General features: G+C 40.0%; 1 protein-coding gene across 2 annotated transcripts; it reads left to right on the forward strand.

Moving 5' to 3' along the window:
* The first annotated feature begins 3,636 nt into the window (after positions 1–3,636).
* Positions 3,637–11,934, forward strand: atg4da (autophagy related 4D, cysteine peptidase a). Of its 2 annotated transcripts, none has more exons than XM_061087031.1 (11): positions 3,637–3,919; positions 5,814–6,075; positions 6,169–6,252; positions 6,631–6,804; positions 7,311–7,662; positions 7,748–7,812; positions 7,940–8,091; positions 8,195–8,273; positions 9,593–9,669; positions 9,844–9,963; positions 10,678–11,934. In XM_061087031.1, exons 2-11 carry the CDS (start codon positions 5,844–5,846, stop codon positions 10,855–10,857), a joined length of 1,515 nt encoding a protein of 504 aa, XP_060943014.1. In that variant the 5' UTR covers positions 3,637–3,919; positions 5,814–5,843; the 3' UTR covers positions 10,858–11,934. The 2 variants fall into 2 exon arrangements, with proteins under 2 accessions (XP_060943014.1, XP_060943022.1); XM_061087039.1 differs by lacking the exon at positions 3,637–3,919 and adding an exon at positions 4,517–4,571.
* The last annotated feature ends 7,073 nt before the right edge of the window (positions 11,935–19,007 follow it).

Consider the following 19,007-nt stretch of genomic DNA (forward strand, 5'->3'; position numbering starts at 1 on the left):
TGTGTGTGTGTGTATGTCTGTGTACATGTGTGTGTGTTGTGTAGCCACCTTGGGTCTATTTCTGGTGGTTCTTGAAGGCTGTGTCGTGCCGCACAAGAAATCAGGGGTGACAGAGCTCAGGCTCAGCGCTTATCTCCACTTCGCAGGACGGCTGCCACTGCCCTTCTCTCCCCTCCGCTCCTGACTATCAGCCGACACAAACACACACGCGCAGACGCACACACACGTTGCCACAGGAGGCCACAGTGTCAGCAGCTGATTTTCCTACATTTAAATCCACCCTCCCTATGGTCCGTGAAGCGGGATCGTGAGTGTGTTTGCGAGTGAGTGAGTTAAGACGTGTGTGTCTTCTAAGGGTTACACACAGCACGGGTGACTCAGCAAGGGGCAATGACCATTGACATAAACAGGCAGCAGTGAGGATCCAGTAACAGGTTTTCAACCAGTCACACTGGCAATGAGAATATAGGATGAAAAAGCATAAGTAAATAGTATAAGCACATATACAGTGGACCCAATAGTTGGAAAAGCAGGCAGTCATGGATGTAGCATACCGTCATTTATCTGTTAAAGGGCTCTATAGCTAAGGTAGGCTTCGTGGATGTGGGCATGGTGTATCACAATGAACCTGTTATTGTAAGAAACAAGGTTATCTCCAGTATATTCAGAATGACTGTGTTGTTAGGTACTACAAGCTAGGTAGTCGAGGTTGATCAATGTATTGCTATGTAACGTAACGGTGTTTGAATCAGCCTCAGGGGAGGCTGAAACGTTCACGACAGATCGGACTTCATTCGCCTCCTCATAGTTCATATCTCAGTAACTCTCCAGTGTACATAATCTTATGCAACACGTGCAGCTGTGTGGGAGGACCCCTGCCCCTGGCTTTCGACGCGCTTTTGAATTTCACTTTCCGCCATCGATTTGATTACACGTGTCTCTGATTCTTCCCTCGCCGTACAAACTGATTCAGCCAGCAACAGCACACATAAACTTCAAGAAAAATGTGGTTTCTCATCAAATGTTCTGTTTCAAACAATTGGAAAAACAGGTTAAACTTCCTAAATGTTGACATTTTTTGGGCCTGGATAGATGGTGAAGAGTTGATCCTTGTTGCTGGTTATTATCTGTTTGGAAATCAAGACAAAGAGGTGGAGGTGGCTAAATGCTACGTAGAGCTGATTTTTGCAGTTTATAACCTTTACCAATTACTAGTCATAAATATACACTTTTCTCAATGCATTTCAGATGCAATATAAACTCATGTAAATCCTTTTAAATGTGTACTCTTCTGTTTGCAATCCGTTCTTGAATCTAATATTGTTTCAATGATTTATCATCACCCCAGTAAAAAGTCCCATAAATTAGTCAGCAATGGTTTTTATTTGGCATGGTGCTCTACTGCCCTCCAATGGTTCCCAATGCCCACTGTCCACATTCATTAATAACCCTCTGAATGCCAGGACCGTTGATTTACTGCAACATGGATGTTATTAGCCATATAGGATTACCGAATATGCATTTATGTATCAGAATATTTGCAGTAATTATCAGATAACACTTGAAACATGAATTTATCAATTTTTGTTGTTGTGTTCCTCATGTGACTGTTAATGATATCTTCTGGTTAATAGGAATTAACATTTTTAGACAATCTGTCTTATATATTCTACTGATAGGAAGCAGTTCTTTTATATCTTGGTGTAAGAAACAAGTGGTCAGGTCAGCTCCGCTCACCCGATAAACAAAACTAACTGTAATGTGATGGTGTACAGCGATTATGTCCACTTTCAGGCCTTCTCCCAGTCAATGGTGTCTATACTAGTGTTATAACTTCTTTCTTTTTTATTTGTGATTGACCGAGAGAGTAGTAGAAATGCACTTTATTTGATAAACATCTTCATTTGCTGGTATTGTTTGTAAGTCACTTCGAAGAAAAGTTCAATATATTGTATACAATTCTACAAAATTAACACAAAAGTCCAAGTATAAAAAAAAAACATTCCACGTTTCTCTGTTCACTGAACAAGTATTTATTTGTACAATTGGGGGCATTTTTGTTTGTGATAGATGTGATTCAAATGCAGACACCTGAAGTGCAGTATGTGGAATAAAACTGTTCCAAACTTTATCCTTTTCCTGTCTCTTTAACTGCCTGTTGACATCCTGAAACCGGCATGATATAATCTCATTAAAACTCAGTGCCTGTAAACCATTTTCACAGCAAACATTTTGGATGATATAAGAAAGTGTAGCTACTGATAATATTTGCGACTCATTTCTAGTTTTGCAGTTCCAGGACTGTGGCTCACCGACTCGGCAAAGGTTCCTAAACTGTGGGACAGGAGAAACATTTAGGGCGGAAAAGGTTATATAGTTATATATTGTGTTTCACAGCAGACATTTTAACATGTCAGCACACGTGGAACTAATAGCATTACCTTCTGCAATACTGCTAAATTTTCTTGAATTAAGCCATCATTTAGGTTATTAGTTCCACTCAAAGTTTTGCTTTTCCTGTTGGGAAAAGTCAGGATTCAGCAGCATTTACTCAGACACTAAATTAAGCCTAAAGTATGAGATGGACACATTTTTAATGGAGCAAATAAGAAAAACTGAAAGATCATCAAGTCAGTCAATGCAAAACGTAAAGCTTTTGCTCTTGTTGCAAGTTTCGCTTAAATTTCTACCTAACAAGTGAAATACCATCAATGTAGGTTTGAGTTTTCTCACCCTTGTTTATGAAACTTTCTGAGAGGTGCTTGACAACAAAAATAAAATAAAAAACAACCACTGGTTCACTGCATGTTCAGAGCTATATATAAATACAATATTTGAATAATAATGTGTATCTGGTATAGATTATCCACTATAAAACTTTTATCACTGAGTTAAAATTTTAAAAAATTGGCCTAAACCGCCTCCAGAATCTATAAATATGCAATTATTTTTAAATAGAGATGTTTAGATCAAAGACCAATAACATGCATCAGTACGGAGGCTTTAATTTGCCAAATCACACTTTAAAAATACAACCACTATTACCTGGACTTACAGTAGCAACACAAATTGGATGCCATGTCTTGATAGCCTCCAACTCCAAATGTATGACAACCTCCATTTGTGGCTTTGAGAGCAGTTTAAGCACAGAAACAATGGCTGAAAATCAGTCATTTTCTCAATCGTTCCTTTGATGAAGGCTCCCATTGACTCCGATAAAAAAATGTCCACTGTTTTTCTTAATTTATGAAGGAATTTTGGGAAAAGACAGAGCTGCACGTTTTTGTGTATTTTTTGTGCATGTGCGACAAAAACTGCGGAAGGAGTAGAGGGACAAAATGTATGGCAGAAGAATAATACAGACAACAATAATACGATTATTAAGTATGGGGGGGATATAACATATGTGCATGCATTGCATTACTGCACACATAATAACAAGCTAACATATGTCTGATCAATTATCAATTATAGAATTAGTTGCCTAGGTTACATGTTATATAACAGTCAAGGTTAATATCAGCCAATAGCACACTGCTCGTGTCCATTATTCTAATACCACCCAATCAGCTTCCTCGCAGGGATTGCTCCGACCAATGGCGCCGCGTCATGAAAGGACAACAGGAAGTGAGGAGTCCCTACAGCTGCTGAACAAGGGAAACGCCGCCGAACCCACACATTATGTCCTCTGTTGAATAGACGAGCTTTCACCACTCGGACGGCAGCTTTTTGTTTTGTTTGACAAGTCGTTCGCATGTTTCCGGGCCCTGCGGCTTCTCTGCTAGCCTAGCACGCTAACGCCGGCCAGGGCCTCAGAGACGCTACAGCTAAGCTAGGCTAACAGAAGAGTGGATTTACCTGCGAGGACCGCGGTCCTGGACGAGGAGAGGAAGGACAACACCGACATGAGTGAAACAAGGTACCGACCAGTGTGACAGGCTTTTACCGGAGGCACCCAGCCGCCATGAGCTTTTAACAGGAGCGGAATTAGCTGGTTTTGAGGGAGGAGTACGGGAACCCGTGCGGTCACCTGACTGTCAGACCTGGCTGTCGTGTTAGATCCAAGGAAATCATGTGTTTATTTCAGTGAAAAGGTGAAAGGCATCGTCCCTGTGGAGAACAGTAGAATGAGTCCGTGTCGTGACAGGCGCAGGCAGCAGTGTAGTAGTATGAGGTGTTTAACAGCCTGATCCACGGTGATGAATGATGACAGCCACCATAAGCAGACGACTTTCACAGGCGCTGCTATGGCGGCTGTCAAATGTTAAAGACACGATTTGTTTATTCCCACAGAAAGTGTAATCAGTGTTTCACAGCTAACAAGTGTTACTCATCAGTTTCAGGGAAGACAGGACAGAGACTTGTCACTGGGACTTTCCTCCAGTGTCTCCTTCATTGTGAAAGAAGAAGTTAAAGACTGATGACTTGATTCTTTTTAAATACTGACATTGCTGCATTTATTTTTACTTTCCAGGAAGTGAGATTATTCCTCCAGACTCATGATTGTAGTGTTTTCCTGGACAGTGTAACGGAGCTGTGTGATCTGCTGAACATGGAAGGTTATCCATAAGGTCAGCTGACTGGAGGACGAGTTAATATTTCCTCGAATTATTGATCGATCTTCAAGTTGTCAGTAAACAAAGATAAATGATCATCACATTACAGCGTAGAGAAAAACACCACACACGCTACAATTCTGTAAGTCAAAAGAAAATCTCACTTCCTCTAAAAGAATGAATAATTGCGGTGTTGTCAGTGTAACAGAAACGTGTGACGTTAATATTTCATGAATTAACTGATTGATCTTTAAACTATCAGTAAATAATAATAAAGGCTCATCACAGTTTCCCAAAGAGCAAGTTGTCAGTCAGATTGACTTGTTTTGGCCCAACAGTTCAAAACCCAAAGCAAACTTAAGTATAATTCGACAAATTAATATAAAATTGTGTAAAATAAATGTCAAGATTGAACTTACTTGTCCAACATAGATCTAACAGTGATAAAAAACTATTATATTATAAAACTATAAGCTTATCTTTGTATTTCTGGGAGCTGAAACTAGCAGATATTTTGCTTTATTAAAATCAGTATTGATAAATTGTCCCTTTACTGTAGATCTTAAACTCAACTTTAAACCTCTCACAGTCTTTCTTCACTAGTTTGTTCACTTGTCATTTGAATTAAGGGTTAATCTGTAACATCAGTCTTTAACTTGTTACCTTATCACTAAGAACTTATTCACAAAAAACTGTAAACGTTAATCAGGTGCATCAATCAAGTCAAACGCCTTGAATTTAAAGTTGTTTCCTTCTGGCGAGAAATATGCTCCAGATTTAACACTGTCTAATAAGGGGCTTGAAGAAGGAGCCATCAGCCCACGATCAGTCAAGTTAAATGATTCTCTATAGCTCAACATCACAAATATCAAATATGCCTCAGAAGGTTTTACAATCTGTACATCCTCTGTTCTTACACCCTTTATTTGGTGAAGGGAAAACTGTACTATAAATGATTCATTCATTGTAGGATGATACCTCTTTTAATCCAGACGTTCACTGATAGAATATAGACAGAGTAAACTAAAGAAGCAATGGCAAAATGAATGGATATAGCCAATGTTGGGTTAGAAAGGGTACAGCGATATACTACTGACTTAGAAAATGTAATTGTAGTAAGTTTAACAGTTTCACACTAAGTGTATACAATGTTTGGATTGAAGAGTGTGAACCTTTGTAAACAGTCAATAATTTACCTCTTGTCTTACTGCCTTCCTCATTTTGTTCTCCCTCTCATTTCTGTTTTCCATTGACAAGAACCAGAGTCCAGCTCTGAGCTCAAGAGGCATGAACTCAGTTTCCCCCTGCACAGCCCAGTACATAGGTGGAGTGATGCAGGATGAGCTGGTGGAGAACCGGAGGCAGCAGCAGCAGCAGCAGCAGCCCATGGAGCGACAGGGCAGCTTTGGTCTCAGGCCGCCTCAGACTCCAGATCCCGGCAGAGAGGCGGTCGGAGAGCCCGATGAAATTGACAAACTAAAAGCCAAACTGATGTCAGCATGGAACAACGTCAAATATGGTTTGTTGTTAGCCTAGGAGGAGTGTTGTCGGTGCGACTGTTGTACATGTAGTTTGGCCATGTGTGTATAACTGCATGTTCTTCTATCTGCAGGTTGGACTGTAAAGTCTAAAACCTCCTTCAACAAGATGTCACCAGTCTCTGTCCTGGGACACTCCTATCTGCTTAACAGTGAGGGTAAGTTCTTCACACACCAACATATCTCATAAAGCTGTTATACATTGATCCTTTTGATGCTGAGTAGATCCTGCATATCTTCTCTCCAGATGTTGTAGGTATTTGTGTCTTTGGTTAACCACAAGTGTAAACCCTTTAGTACAGATCAACGGTGCAAAAAGAAAAGACAGCTTTTCTACATATATATTTATTTCACGAAATATGAATGTAAACTGATCTTATCTGTGAAGATTTTCAGTCATTCAGGTCATGTTATCTTGAGTTGTACATGTGCACATAGGCAACTGGAAACAAGCGAGTCCTGAAGATCTAAACTGACGGTTCTCGAAATTTGAGTAAAATTGTGTTTGGGTTCTCTTTTGTGTATCTCCCTCTCAGACGAGGTGGAGCGCTTTCGTTTGGCTTTTGTGTCCAGGATCTGGCTCACGTACAGGCGGGAGTTCCCTCCGATGGAGGGTTCCACCTGGACCACAGACTGTGGCTGGGGCTGCATGCTGCGCAGCGGCCAGATGCTGCTGGCACAGGGACTCCTGGTGCATTTGATGCCAAGAGGTTTGTGTCTTTATCTGTCAGGCACACACATTTCACACTCCCACATAGAAATGAAAAGGTACATTTACTCGGGAAGTCTCACGGCACCTTTTAACAGACTTGTTGAGCTTGTGCTGCCAGTGTGCTTATTAAAATCCTGTTTCCTCTCAAAGGTGTGACACTGACACATGCATCTCTTCTGCCGGTTTATTTACTCAGTTTAAGTTTATTCTGCTTTGTATCTCTCTTCTCATTTACACATTTTCTCTGCTTTACTGCTGTTTTATTTTTGTTCTGTTTCTTTTTACTGCTAACAGTATTTTACTTATTTTGTACTGCCTCTGACTTCGGCTTTGTGTATTTAAAACCTGCTTTCATTATTTGTCGATGCTAATTAGTTTGGCATTGAATACTCACTGTTAAAAGCTAAACACTCAAGAAATTCAAGAATAGAATACCTCGTTGATTATCAGCCCGACTGTACAAAGCTGTTTTAAGAATATCTTTTCTTTGTGTGTGCTCTGTAGATTGGGCGTGGCCAGATGCTCAGCAGCTGACCGATGTGGACTTTGAGGTGTTCAGACCAAACTCCCCAGCTCGGGCAGGTGGGGTCCCGATCCCTTATTTTGGGTCCCCACGAGGGTCTAACACCCCTGTGAAGTCCTTGCCAAGCGATCAGGTCCCTAAATCCAGCCAGAAGAAGAGGCCAGAGTGTGCAAGGGACAGACAAGCAGAGCCCATCCACCAAGGGTTGGTCACGTGGTTCGGAGATCAGCCCCTTGCACCTTTTGGAGTTCACCAACTGGTGGAAATTGGTAAAAGTTCAGGCAAGAAAGCTGGTGACTGGTATGGCCCCTCAATCGTGGCACACATACTACGGTAAGGGCTCTGCTCTTTTCTTAAATTACTTACACATTTGACAAAATTAAGCATTGAGTTAATATGAGTGTTTTTTTCTTTTCAGGAAAGCAGTAGCCAAAACCTGTGTTGTCCAAAACCTGGCTTTATATGTGGCTCAGGACTGTACAGGTGAAATTAACAGACTTCAGTTCATGTCAGAGTTTATGATTGTTACTTTGCTCCAACATGTTCACCATGAAAATGTTTCACTGGAGGAAATCTTCTAGCCTTTTTCATTTCTGTCTGACCTCCCTAGTGTACAAAGAAGACGTGGCTCGTCTATGTGATCCGTCACTAAGCCAGACTCCTCCTGATCCATCCAATGAAACCTGGAAGTCTGTCATCATCCTGGTGCCTGTTCGGCTGGGGGGGGAGGCCCTAAACCCGTCTTACATAGAATGTGTCAAGGTCTGTATGTTCTGTTTCACGCCTCTCACATGTTCTTGGTTTAGAATAATCCTTAAAAATAACAAATAAACAAATAATTAACCAAAAAATATTTGATTTCCAGAACATTCTAAAGTTGGAGTGTTGTATTGGAATCATCGGAGGAAAACCGAAGCATTCACTCTACTTCGTTGGCTTCCAAGGTGAGAAACGGCCTCCTTATGCTCATGAAACGAAGGAAGAAAAGGAATGAATAACATTATCCATTCACAGAGTAAGGATCTGGTGTTCTTTGAATACACAATGCAAGAACCAGTGCTGTAGGCAGATAATTTACTTAGCAACATGTGCTTTAGAAAAGTAACTGTGGTTGTTGCATGGAAGTGGAAGTTTTGCATTAAACAGGCTGTTTCTCTTTATTTTATCTGGTCTTTCCTGCTCAACTGCCCTCTGATAGGTTGCTTAACTAAAACTTAGACTATGTAAACATGAGCAGAGAAACACAGCTCTGCTTCAAGGCAATGTGATAATCAGGAGGCTGTTGCTTGTGGTCCAAGTAAACTCGAGGTGGAACAACCACACTGCCACCATCACAAATGACTGTGTTTATACAGAGGCTGTGACCGCAGCCAAAATCAATGGATTCCTTATGAATGAGATTTCATTGGGTGTAACTGGGAGGTTGAATCCATTCACAATCGTTTTTAACAGATAAAAGGCAAGATTACCCTAAAACTACTGAACCAATTTTCAAGACATTTTGTGGAGGGGTGGGACATTATATTTTGGATCGTTTCTCACTTTCTTTAACATGGCGAGACAGGACATTTGCCCACTAGGTTATGTTTTGTTCTGCGTTTGTTTGTCTGTCTGTCTGTTGATTGGAAGGATTACACAAAAACTACATGATGGATTTCCACGCACCTGGGATGGAAAGATGCATTATGGTTCAGGGAATGAAAACATTACATGTTGATGTGGATCAGGAGGTAGATACAGGAATTTTGTAGCACTTTCTTTAATATTATGAGATGATATTCATGAGTGTGTGCAGATTCAAATAAGAAGTTGAATCTATTGCATTTAAATGTGGTTTCCTAAGGGGACTGTTGGGTCTTGGCGAAGGTATGCATTTCTCTGAGTGGCGTTCTAGTTGACTATGTGATGTTGGTTGTGACTGGGATGGTAAAATATGCACAAAACATTAAAGTCAAGGTAATAAAGCACCTTTCATACACAGAGGTAGATTCAAGGTGCTTAATCCAACTTGAGTGTCCTGATATAAAAAACTTCACGTCCTCCTTTATTTTTTGTAATAGTGACAAACACTGACATGCATTTCCATCCATTGTGGAGCGTACACAGGTGTGTTAAGAAGAGCTGTCGCCTTTGGCATTGGCGTCATCACTCACATTGGTAGTTGCGGTGTGGTTAAATAAATTGATTGGCTGCTGACAAGTGAAGATTTCATACTTTGATGCTGTGTATTAATTCGTCTTTAAAACTTCTCTTCTCTTATCAGATGAGCAGCTGCTGTATCTGGACCCTCACTACTGCCAACCGGTGGTGGATGTAACACAAGTCAACTTCTCACTGGAGGTCAGTCACCTGTCACTTTTTTTTTTTACTTATTCTTATCTGTCTTGACTTTGTTACTCACATTTCAGATCATTTTGGTCTCATTCTGTATTGATTTGACTCCTCAGTCTATTAATTCAGTAACTTTTATTGAACTTTGTTGTAAGACCTCTGTGTCCCTCTGTCACTTTCCAGTCCTTCCACTGCAGTTCCCCTAAGAAGATGCCCTTCACCCGCATGGATCCCAGCTGCACCATCGGCTTTTACGCCAAGAACAAGAAGGACTTTGAGTCTCTGTGTTCTGCTGTTAATGTAGTGAGTTTTTTTTACACCCTCCTCCAATTAGAATGACTCTAGTCATAGTTTAGTCATATTGATTATTTCTGTATGGTGAAGTGTTATGGTCACTATCGAGACAAAATGACAAATATATACAGTTTGCTACTTTTTGATTTTTGTAACTCAATCCAAATTTAATTTACAGTTGGACAAACAAAAAAAATGTAAACATCATCTTTTGTGCTGACAGATGATAGATGTTTTCCTCAATAAATGTTCAACCAGAATGATCAGCTAGGTAATTAATCAATAATAATTGTTTTTTTGTGGAGGTGTGGGGCACGGCCCAAAGAAGAACCCATTGAATTTATCAAGGATAAACATTTTAAGGATTTCTCAGATAATAATTCATGGATCGTGATAAATAAATAGGCACATTTTTGGGGACTGACATTTATGTGTGTGTAATCTAATTCAGATAAATAAAATTAGTTTGTAGTGAATGTAACGTGGTTTCATAAGTGGACTGTTAGGCTCACTGGGTGTAATTCTAGTTGATAATGTGGGAAAATAAGCAGTAATGAAAATAATTGTAGCTCTACATACACTTTTGAATAAAGTAAAAAGATTAATTAATACTAGGAAATAAGCGTTTAATTTTGGAATATTTGTATTTTCCTTTACTTACTCTACTTGTAATATATTCTCGTGACTGTTATCTATTTTGACTGAGCTCTGTTGCCCTGACAGGCCCTGTCGTCAACCGAGGAGAAGTACCCCATCTTTACCTTCGTAGAGGGCCAGAGTCAGGACTACGGACTTGAGGGTCACAGCAGCATTCACAGCGGACCTGCAGCCCTCATCCTTCCCCCGGGCAAACTGGGCCGGAGTAACAACAGAAGAAACAGTGACGAGTATGTCTTCCTCTAAGACTGAGGAGGATGCTCCCCCAGCTCTTACCTGCAGGGGGCAGGAGAGAAACAGTTGATTCCTTTTCGAAAGGAAGGACTTGTGTGTTTCCTTTGCAGCTGCAAGGTGGACATGATGCTTTTTGTACTTCATCACTCTCACTGGTGAACAGACTGTGTGGCTCCTGTCATTACCTCTGTATAGATGGGTATTATAAGCTAGTGGGTTATTAGAGTCGGGTCCTGACTGGAGTATACAATTACTGGTAAAATAACAGTTTGAAGTACTAGAAATATTCTTGATTTAACTTCATCAGACATCTAAAAGAGAACTCAAATTCAAGCGCTTTGAAGTGCTCAACTCAGTCCCACTCAACTACTGTGTGTCCTGGTCTGAACTGGACAAACTGGAGGAGATATGTGGTCTACAAAATATTTAATGAGCTCACAGGTCTGGTGAAGGGCTGTCTGATGTTGTATTATAAACCAACTGCTGTACATTTCCTTTCTATTTCATCTATTTATCAGGTTTCAGAGTGTGTGTTAGCGTGTGTGTGAGTCTGAGGGTTTCTGTAGCTCATTTGTTTTGTCTTTAGTAAGTGTACTGGTGTATTTCAGAGTCACACTGCAACCCACAGAAGTTTCAGATTCTTCCAAGAGCGTCTCGAACAGCGGTAAATAAATAATGGTGTTGCAGACTGGCTCATTATGCCACATTATCCCAGGAGCCTCGATCTCGTACTTTTCCAGCATCTAGGTCTCCAGTATTCATCATTAGGATAATGAAACAAGATTATGTTCCCGTTGCTTGAAGAGTTACATCAGCTCCCAGATCTCCTCAGTCATGTTTAAATGTTAAATTGTGATTTGGGTACATTTGTAAAGTAAAACCCAGAACAGCTCTGTTATGACGAACAGGTTCTGGGTTTTACCCGGTAAAGTCTGAACGCAGAACAGGGATTTCGCCTGGATCGTCAAGCTCCTGCTGCAATGCCATTTGTGTTTTGTTTGTCCCCTTTTTTACATGAAGGCTACTACTGCAAGTTGCACTACTACTGTTGGTTTGTGTGCTGATTAAACTTCATACACTGGAATCGCATCTCACTTGTGTAGTTTTGTATTTCAGAAGAGCTGCACTCTTCTTATGACACGATGACAAGTTCTTTAAAATGTCATTTCCTAAGAGGAGTGATTGTGTCGCTGTTCGTTGCAGTGGTAAACTGAATGGTACTGTAATCTTGTCTTCCATTGTTTGGAGATGGTAAAATGAGCTAACTTGTGATCTGGCTTTTTCTCACTGTAAACTCAACTAGGGATGTGAGATATCTTGGCTACTTCCAAAAAGCCTGACGTTAAAACACAGGTGTGCTGATGCTCTTTATTTGTCAGTGATGATCATCTGACATTTTCGTTTTCACTGCAGATAAGTAAGTGTATAAACTAAGTGTGTAAATGATCTGATGGATTAACATGGTTTGAGTGTTCTGTATAGAGCACATTACAGCAGACTATGGACATTGTGTTAACCACTTCTTATTCCAGACTCTTAAAACAGTTCGAATCACTAGAAATGATTTAAAATAACTATATACAGACTCACCAGAACTACACTGAATGTGCCAAAAAGGATTTATGTAATGCATTGATCCTACAGGATGACATAGTGAAGTGTGGTATTGTTGGTCACTGTAGTGCACAATTGGGTAGAACAGAAGTCTTAAACTATAATCTTTGTGTATATACAGGGTAGACCTACAGTCTGTTCATATATACAGGCAGTATATATGAACTTTAAACAGTGCAGGACCGGCCCTGGCAATGTTGGAGCCCTAGGGGAGATTTAATTTTGTGCTCTTCCATGGAAATGATTTATTATCATTTCCTTGTAACTGATGCTCTTCCATGGAACTCAGTGTGTCACTTAACAGGTTCTTTTCATTCCCTCACCCTTATCTGCGTTCAGGTTCAGCTTGGAACGAATACAAGGTGCGTCTCAGACAAAATAGCTTTCAGTTCCAGACTGTTTTTAGAGATGTTTTTATTGAAACCTAATATTCAGTTTCCTTGTAAGAAACTTGAGAGACTTTTTTCTCGTGAGGGGTGTCTGCTAAATAAAGCGATATTTCAGAAACACACCGAGCCACAGCAGCAGGATCCCAGCCAGTGTCTCACCCAGAAGTGAAAGTGAAAGAGGTCCTGCAGTGTCCCCCATTCACTACAGTTACTGCAGAGTGAATGAACCTGCTGCTTGTGGCTCCTCGATCATTCAAATCATTCAAGTTACTTCAATCAATTAGTGAATGAATTGATTGACACCGATGTTGCTTCAAATTTGTTACATAACAACAAATGTGTCTTTATTAGGGGTGGCAAGTGAAGGGATCTCTGGCTGCCAGACCACAGTGCTTATGTAAAATAAGGGATGAACACTTCACATTGTATACCTCCCCCGTGCACAAAACCTGCTCTTTAAAGATTTTGTTTATTTAGAGGAGATGAAGAAAAAAATTCATGATTAAAAAGTTTTCAAAAGGCATTTCCAATGATGTGTTTTTTCGTTAAAGCAGCTGACCAACCTGAGCTCTCCGCTCATCAGGTTGAGTCCAGAAGACAAGAAGGAGAACAACGCTCCACTCATCAACCTCTCCTTCTGATCCACATCCTCCTAAACACATGGACCTGCTGGCTTCTGCAGTAAACTGGACTCAACAGGTTTCTGTCTCCAGAAACTCTGATGATGATCAAGTTAAGACAACAAATAGAATGTAGAAAAACTAGTATAACATAGTAGCTTGTAGAAAAACAGTCGCTTGCACTTCAGAACTACAATGGACCTTAGAAGGGCACAGTCGTCCACCAAGGCCCAACAGTTCCCTTGAATCAAATCAAGCAGCACCAAATTTACTTTTTTATTTTGTTTAAGAAATTTAAGAACACTTGGGAAGACAAATACATTTGTGGTCTATTTATCATCTGCAGAACACTGAGTTGTTGTTTAATGTTGGTGTGCGGGCTTGTATCTTAAGAGAGAATAAAGACAATGATTCATCCTTGGAGAACTCTACTGTCAGTTAGTGTCTGTTCTTCCAGACAAGTATGAAGCAAGTGAGAAAATACCAGAACCTTAAGCTATTACTATCTCATTAAAAACAAGGTGACCTCTATTCCAATAACTATCAACATGCTTTTGCTAGCTAACAGTTTGTGATATAGTGTATATATATAATACTTAGCTGTTTATGTACTACAAGTATTGACTACATGACAAATATGCACTGTAATCAATCAATCAATCCAATTTTATTTGTATAGCCCATGTTCACAAATCACAATTTTTCTCGTAGGGCTTTAACATGGTGTGACATCCTCTGTCCTTAACCCTCAACAATAGTAAGGAAAAACTATTGAAAACCCTTTTAACAGGGTAAACTGAATGTAGAAACCTCAGAGAGAGCCACATGTGAGGGATTTGTAGCCCAACAGTGAAAAGTTTTAGCCCTATTTATTTAATGCTTAAAGCACATGACTAATCCATTGTGTTCATAACATGTGTATGAACACGTGTGTGTCTGTCCCCATTTCTCTGGAAGATTTCATCACACTGTTAATATGAAGACAAACAGGTTCTAAACTTTTCCTCTTTGGCACACCCAAATCCCCATTCCGGACCTTTGTGTATCACAAAGTGTTTGCCTATAAATATGAGCTCTATGTCCTCGTTCAGATCACTGGGTTTCCTTATTCCACGCAGCCAGAGGACAGGAGCTCCGAACCCTCAGTTTCATTCCGGAAAAGACACTTTATTACTTGTGAAGGACAGGAGCTCACTGTTAACATGGTTGATATAAGCATTGCACTGGAGGCTCTGGGATCACTCTGCACTGGCAACGTGACGTCTATCCAGGAACAAGCTTCACCAATTAATTTGTCCAGCAGGAGCCTTCATGTGGGACCACAGCAGAATCTGTCCATCAGGATTCTCATCTCTACTGTCTTGGATGGAGATGCAAACTGGTAATTAGTGGAGCTTCAATCATGACATCAGATGTTATTCTGTGAAGTTAGTGAATGCATTTTTCTAATGTACAGCTCTTTCCTTCACACTACAGCAAAGTGTCAAGAACCAGCTTCCACCGGCTCCAGTCTGTCCTGTCCGACAGTGGTAGAGCTGACAATCCTGCACTGGACGAGATCGATGGTGCTATTATGAAGAATCTCATTATGGATGAGGAAGAATTCTTTGACCCAAAGTATCATTATGATTTCACCAAGAAGACTGACAAAAAGACATATTATAGAGGTGGAGAAAAGTACGAGCGTCCATGCGGTTGGCAGCGATTTGCACTCAGGGTGAGTATGTCTCATTGAAGTTGACGTATAATTTCAGGACGTCCTTCCAGTCTTTTTGTGAAACTGCTCTACAAAAATAACATTAAACGTCCCTGCTGCTAAGGAGCAACAATACATAGAACTAATCAATAATGTTAGAGAAAAGAGAAAAGTGATGGGTGGAAACCAAAACTACCAAACTGTATCCTTTAAGGAAAGTGATTGAATTTTTTCTTATCTGGCCCAATGTCCCAATCCTCCAAAGAGTTTGGTGCAACTCTGTCCTTCACTTTTTATGTAATCCTGCTCACAAAAACACAAAGCAAACAGAGAGACACAGAGGTAACAAATGTCTTTGCTTCATCAGAAGCCCTCCAAAGCATGCAATGTCAACTCTTTGTCACAGGTGCTGGACAAGTACCATGGGAATACCTGGCTGGGAAACAGTACCCGTTGCACCCAGTCTTGCCCAGGGGAATGGCCTGTGTCTTACCACGGGACGTCAAAGAAAGGTGCCAACTGCATCATCGAAGATCACTACGAGGTTTGATTACATATCCATTGTTATCAGTGTGATTGCTGTGGAATCACACATTCACATTATTTAACCCAGTAACTGCATGAATGAGTACACTTTACATTTCAGCATATGGAACTTTTGATTTAAATGTCCAATAAATCAAACCAGCACTGATATTTCTGCCTCAACTCAGTTTGATAGGAGGCAAATAAAAATTCATGCTGAGAGCAAATTCAATTTTAAAAGACATACACACTCCTTTTGAGTTTTACATTTAATTTCACAAGTCCTGACTGAAGCTTCCCTCTGATGACAGATTTCAAACCACAAAATGTAAAACGTTCTCCTCATTTTTTTTTACCTTTTTTATTTAAGAGTAACAAATATAATTTGAAAGCTAAAAACTACATGCAAACCATAGCAAAAACATTGAAGGCCAGAAGGCAAGAAGAAAAAGACCACGATGTTATTACTGTCAACGTTGCTAAGACAATAAAACACTGTATTTTAATGATGCTACTGTAATACAATCATTGTTGTAATTGTTAAAATTATTGTCATAAATGTTATTGTACAAATTCCATGAGTGTTAATAAATTCTAATTCATACTTCTATTTAACAGGCAGGACCAAGGAAGGCCTTTGGCACGGGGATTTACTCCACACCGGACATAAGTGAGGCGAGCCGCTACGCCAAAACGTTCACCTCCAGCAAGAATGGCAAGAAGTACAAAGTGGTTCTGCAGAATCGAGTCAACCCTTTGTACAGAAAGAAGTACAAGAACGGCCTCTACTGGCTGGTCCCCATCCCACAGGGAACATCAGCAGCAGAAGAGCAGGATATGGTAGAGAGGGCCATACGTCCTTATGGCCTTTTGGTGAAAGAGGTCTAACACACAAACACACAGACACACACAAACGCACACACACATACACACACACAAACACACACTCACACACACATATCTGGCCAGTAGTTGGGCTTTGAAACAATTTCCTGTCTTTTTATCGTAATACGAAAAAGTAGTCCGATGCTGCCACATGTCATTTGCATATCAGGATGAATATGGAAAAATAATATCTCATCTGTATGTGTGCTTTATAGACGGATGGAATAAACAACCTGCAATCTACCTGCTCTGTCTCCTTTTTTCAAAAAGCTATGATTCATAAGATCAAGTTTTAAATTAATTTGTCTCTCCAATCGATGTCTCTCCACTCCATTAAAATTGTTTAGAGGCATTACAAGCAGGTTTCAGGCATGAACTCCAGAAATTGTCTGGAGAATAGGGTCCAGAGTTTCTCCAGAGTTTTCTCTTTCACATATGAAGAACGTAGCAGGAGATTCTCCAGACACGTTCACAACAACACTGAAATCTTGGGAACATTCAGGCAAGGGGTAGAGCATACTTCTGCTGAGGAGATCATGTGTTTTTGTCTACAGCTCATTGTTGGCCTTCACCCCTTAAAGCTCTCTTAACACCTTCAATTATGTCTTCTATGTGTATGCCACCGCTTTTTCATCGTGTGTCTGTAGCTGTGAAGGACCCACCCTATATAAATCCTGGTGTCAGGGGATTATTCACAAATTAAAACATACTTGTGAATATTATATTAATTTATACCAACATATTCCTCTAAATCCTACACACATGTATTATTTTTGTCTGTTTGTTAATTTTTTCAGTTATACATCTGACGCGTATCAGAAACATCATCATTAGCCTGAGTTTTTACTCAGGGCCTGGCAGGAGAAACTCTCACTTTGACAGTTGCATTCTTACACACAGCCCCTCTGGAGAATGTCAGTTTACCATGAGTACAGTGCATGTCTGCAAAAAGCTCTATTGTTCCTGCGTTTCTATTGAAAATATTTTTGGGTGAAAAGCACATGAAACAATAACTAACTTTAGATACGTGTAAGACATTTAAATTGTAAGAACAAGGTTTCCATTTGAGCTTAAGACAAAAAACATTTAATTAACAGTTTTTCATCTTTGAGTTTGGGAAAAAACTCCCAGGTGAGAATTGTTTGTCATAATCTTGCACATAAAGACTGTGTTTTGGTGGACAAATCAAATGTTTCCACTTATACTTGCGATCAGATGATAATGGTGACAGCCAGGAGTGAAGACCCTGATGCAATTTCATCGCAGAGAGGTTTTTTCTCAGAAATGAAAGTGAAACTACTTAAAGCTGCCATCTATATAAAACATTGGTACGCCTGTGTAACCTGATCCTCAGTGGGCTGTTCTTTCCACATTGACATATAAACCCCACCCTGAACCTTGTGCCCGCTTCCCCAGAGTCAAGGCGCATCAAAGAAGAAGCACCTCCACTTACTTTTTCTTTTCTATTTGTTAATTTTTTAATTTCTATTTCCCCTCAACAACTTCACAATGTCTGATAGAGACGTTTTATTGGATGTAATTTCCCTCCTCTGCAATGCCAGTGTCACATCTCTTCAAGGTTCAAAACTTGTGGCTGGATCAACGCTCAAATCTCGCCATTAATGGCGTCATACCTGCTATCATGGGAAGGTAGTATAAAAAGTTCGCATTCTATTTTGTCATTTTATTTCCTTTTCTCTTTTCCCCTCCGTGAGTTGAGAAGAAGTCTGTTGTCAAAGCCTGCATCTTCTCTTGCCCTGTCAAATCTGTGCCATGTTATTTTTTCTTTGTTTATCTGTCTCCACACAGGTCTCCTCTTTGATCAGCATTGAGAGAAATGGTTATTGATGAGCAAGAATTTTTCAATCCTAAGTTTGACTTTGATTTCACTGATTTGAAAGATACAGAGAAGTATTACAGAGGAGAGGAGGTGTATGAGCGCCCTTGTGGTTGGAAACGTTATGCTCTTAAGGTGAATTTAACCACACTCTATATGCAGACTTCATTCATACTGGATTTTACAGATCTTTTCTCAGTGTCATCCAGACTTTTCCTGTTTTGACCAACAGAATAAATACAGGGGGGTTATTTCACCTACAGGAAATAACTTTGGTTCCACTGCCATAGCCTTGGCGTATCTTTCTTCAATGACTGTGCACTCTTGATGTGAAGTCTCAGAAAGTGCCAACCAGGGTCAGGTTGGGATTATTTTCAATCATTTACAAATTACATTCCAATTTTGTAACGAGTAATGTAATCAATTTGGTTCCAATTATTTAGGCTATTCTATTCCAGATACATTTTTCTAAATGAAACATTGAAAAACTTGCATATATATATAAAAACTCTGAAATAACAGACTGAGTGCAGGAGTACGCAAAGTGTCAAAATAGAGATGTGCCCTTTTTATAAGTGTTTCACAGTTTAAGAGCA

The sequence above is a fragment of the Limanda limanda genome, chromosome 2 (genome assembly GCF_963576545.1).
Source record: "Limanda limanda chromosome 2, fLimLim1.1, whole genome shotgun sequence".
In the NCBI taxonomy this organism is placed as follows: Eukaryota; Metazoa; Chordata; class Actinopteri; order Pleuronectiformes; family Pleuronectidae; genus Limanda; species Limanda limanda.

Bases quoted from the DNA above. Each gene is read 5' to 3' on its own strand.
- atg4da (XM_061087031.1), top strand. From the start codon at position 5,844: ATGAACTCAGTTTCCCCCTGCACAGCCCAGTACATAGGTGGAGTGATG. The intron at 6,253-6,630 runs GTAAGTTCTTCA...TCTCCCTCTCAG, and splicing joins CTATCTGCTTAACAGTGAGG to ACGAGGTGGAGCGCTTTCGT. The intron at 9,964-10,677 runs GTGAGTTTTTTT...TTGCCCTGACAG, and splicing joins TGTGTTCTGCTGTTAATGTA to GCCCTGTCGTCAACCGAGGA.